This window comes from Solanum tuberosum, unplaced genomic scaffold (genome assembly GCF_000226075.1).
Source record: "Solanum tuberosum cultivar DM 1-3 516 R44 unplaced genomic scaffold, SolTub_3.0 scf00080, whole genome shotgun sequence".
Taxonomy (NCBI): domain Eukaryota; kingdom Viridiplantae; phylum Streptophyta; class Magnoliopsida; order Solanales; family Solanaceae; genus Solanum; species Solanum tuberosum.
In genome coordinates, this window is record NW_006239007.1 from 8019 (window position 1) to 11959 (window position 3941).

General features: G+C 32.9%; 1 protein-coding gene across 1 annotated transcript; it reads right to left on the reverse strand.

The window, feature by feature from the left end:
* Nucleotides 1–1841: 1841 nt before the first annotated feature.
* LOC102590755 (uncharacterized) lies at nucleotides 1842–3545 on the reverse strand. Its single transcript, XM_006346622.2, has 3 exons — nucleotides 3278–3545; nucleotides 3103–3204; nucleotides 1842–2384 (listed from the first exon to the last, which is right to left on the reverse strand). Exons 1-3 carry the CDS (start codon nucleotides 3533–3535, stop codon nucleotides 2250–2252), a joined length of 495 nt encoding a protein of 164 aa, XP_006346684.1. The 5' UTR covers nucleotides 3536–3545; the 3' UTR covers nucleotides 1842–2249.
* Nucleotides 3546–3941: the final 396 nt, after the last annotated feature.

A 3941-nucleotide genomic window follows, 5' to 3' on the forward strand; every position in this document is an offset into this window, starting at 1 on the left:
ATCAGATAAGAAAAACTTATACTAAAAATCAAAATATTATTATATCAAAACTAATATAAAGAAAAACATTGAAACTTTAGAGAGAATAAATCTCCCCATAAACAAGACTCTTAAACGATTACATTGTGGATTTTTTGTTATTGTGTTAGAAGAAACAAACCTATATTTATAGAGTCCTAAAACCTTTCCTACTAGAAAAGGAGTACCTAAAAGGAAGAGAAATAAACCAAATATAAAATAATATTATATTTTCCTTTCAAGAAAAGTAAAAATATTTATGGTAATGTTTTATTTTTTCTTTAAGGAAAAATAAATCTTAAATTATGGTAAGAAAATCAGGGCAAAACCCTAACAGTTTTCTCCCACCACTATCTTCTACTAAAGCATTACCTTTGATTCTTAAGTGGATGATCTCGACTTGATCCCCATGGATTGTCTTTCAAGAGACCTCCAATATTTTTGAAACCCCCCTTGATTAGTTTAGGTAAGGTACGACATACAAAGATGAGGCTCTCTCTCAATACATGACCACGAGAACTTTCTTAGACTCATTTGTCTATAGATCGGAGTCATTGGGGCTTGTATATATTCTCATTTGGTTAGTTTTAGTTGTGAGGTTTGGGTTGATCTCTCATTCCACTCTTATTATTTTTCTTATACTTGTCCTAGTCTTCGTCCTTGAGGTTGTTTTGATCCTTACATGTCTATAGATTTTGTCGGTTGCGAAATAATCATTGGTGAAGGAATATCGTTTTCATAATAGACTCAAGTCCATACCAAATATGATAGAATCTTTTTGGTGTATATACCTTGATGATTCCGCGAGGAGTTATAACAACATATCAAAATAACATCATATATATATAGTTATAACAACATATCAAAGACATCATATAATAACATTCCGTAAGTTTACTTCAGGCTACTTGATTACTTTTGCATGTGAGTTGTGTTTTGGCAATCTAGGTTGTAAAAATGTGTTGCTTTATCTACTACAGAGGTTGAGCTTATTGCTCATGTTGAAGCTTGCAAAGAGTTGATATGGATGAAGAGATTTTTAGGAGAACTTGGTTGTGCTCAAGAGAAGTATGTGCTTTATTGCGACAGTCAACATGTTATTCATCTTGGCAAGAATTCTACATTTCATGGTCGGTCTAAACACATTGATGTGAGATATCATTGAATTCGAGATGCATTGGATTCTAAGTTGCTTGAACTTGAAAAGATCTATACCAATGATAATGGTTCCGACATGATGACTAAAGTTTTTCCAAGAGGGAACTTTTAAAAATGTTGCATGATCGCCGGAATGGAGGTCTCCTCCACACAGTCGGTAGGGGGAGAATTGTTGGGTTTTGGGTCTTTTTTTGTGACGGATTTGTGACGGAAAAATGGACGTCCCAGAACCTGGGGTCATAAACTTATTGTGATGGCACAGTGACAGACCTGACGGTGACAATATAAATCCTTGTATTTGACTTAAATTCCATCACAAATTTGAGACAGAATTTTGGACGGAATATTTCGTAACAAAATAGTGACGGAATAATTTCTGTCACAAATTTCTAAATATATTCACAATATTTGTGACGGAATATTTCGTTACAAGTAAATTGTGATGGAATATTTTGTCACAAAATTGCTCTGTTGTAGATATTAGTATCAAATTTAGAATTAATTGTGACAGATTAAATCCGTCACAAATTTGATTTTAATTTAATAAATAATAATTGCTATATATAGTAGTGGACAATTATTATTATTATTATATATATATATAGTAAATTAGTCAAAAATATAAAAATAATTAACCACCATGATATAACAAACATAATATTAGATTTATAATACAAAATTATGAAGTTAAAACATGTCAAAGCACAACTTCAATAAGCAAAAGTGTACAAATATTTAAACACATAAACATTTGGTCATTTCCTATTAAGGAGAAGGATTACTAGATGAGCGTGAGGATAACGCCATCTCGCTCAGCATGCGAGACCATCGTTCCTCCATAGACTTGAATCAATCATCACTTTGTTGCCTCAAACGCGAGACCGCGTGCTCTACTCGTTGTTGCACCTCTGCCTCTAAACGTTCTTGAAGAATTCTCTCTTGATTTTCTCTCATATGCAACACTTCTTCCTCAAGTAGTTTAATGCGCTCTTCAGCAACATCATTAGACACCGCATGTAAATTGCGCGAAGTGATAGAATTTTGATCTTGATACAACGCCAAACCTTGAGAGCCTAAACCATACACACGTCGTGTTTTTCTCCACCCACAACATCAAAGTATAAGCTATTTATATCAAGTTCTTGAACTTCTTGTGAATCATCTGAGGAGCTAGAAAGAGCAGCAGCTAAGACAACCTCCATTTTATCCTGAAAATTTTCAAACAATCAACCACCAAAAACTCAAGCTTTCCATAAATATGTGCATATTAAGTTGCTTCTAGCAACTCTGTAAAAAAAATGTACCCAAAAGATGGCACAAACTCTTTAAACAGAACAAAATTTGCCTCCAATATGGCATAAAATCTATATAAAAAAAAAGGCACACAATTTGCTTCAAATTGCATTAATAACTGTCCAAATAACTACTCAACATTTGATAAAAAAAAGTATGATAAAAATCTGCACAAAAAACAGCACAAAATCTACCCCAAAACAGCACAAAATCTATCAAAAAAGGCACAAAATCTAACTTCAAAATTGCATTAAGAAACTGCTCAAATAACTGCAAAACATATGATCAAAAGTATGATAAAAATCGGCTCAAATTTGCACCAAAAATAGCACAAAGAGCTGCCACAAAATCTGCTATAAAAAAAGGCACAAAATCTGCCACAAATAAGGCACAAAATCTATCCACAATAGCACAAAATCTGCTTCAAAATTGCATTAAAAAATTGCCCAACAAAACAGCACAAAGTGCTGCCCCAAAAATTTGCTCAATTGCAACACAAACAATTATAGCAAATCTTCTTAATAGCAACACACATAACTACATAAAATCTACCTTTTTCTTTTTTAAAAGCTTCATAAAATAAGGATCAGTCCTATAATGTTTGGTTAAAGAAGAGCAACACACACAACTTACATTAATGCATTTAGACTTGGCATCAACAAAGCTTCCATCCTTTCTTTTATGCAACTTCTTAAATATATCCCACGAATTTGGTGGACGACGTAGTTCTATTGCCTAAAAACAAAGTTTACTATTCGAATAAGAGATAAGATTAGAAAAATATTATAGAAAGTGTTAAATTTGGTACCAATTTTATAGTATGCTCCACTGTTGATCTAGAACCACCGGTATGCTTGCTTGGACCAGTGCCTAGTCCACCAATCTCACTACATCGATTTCGAGTGGCGATACGAGATTTATCCATCCATTCATCTGAGGCCCAATGCGTCTTCCAGCTTCTCCAAATATCCTCCAAAACAAAATTTGGTTTGACTGTATCTTTTCGCCAAATATACATTTTCTTGGAGTATAAAGTGGATGCCACCTTATTCCATGTACGTTCCATTATAGAATTTTCAGTAGGATTCCACTAATATGATTTCTGGAAAAAAATTACTTGGTGAAATAAACACATAGAGACATCTATTAAATAAATTACTTATAAATTTTAAATATAAAACAATAGTTACCAAAAATTCATGCCAATAAAATTTACGAGTTGATTGACTGACATCCTTCCATGAGTAGCCAGTGGCATCTTGTTGTTCCTTGAAAGTTTCTGTGATGGTCTTCGAGATAGAATGACCATTAGGAACGAATCTGAAATAAAATTAAAAATAAATAACACATTTCATAATACTTATATTAGAAAAAATTAGATCAAGTATACAAAAATATCTTTTCTTACTTTTCCGCTACAACTGAGATGACCAACCGAGCAGATGTTGATGAGCAACTAGGAGACCCAATAG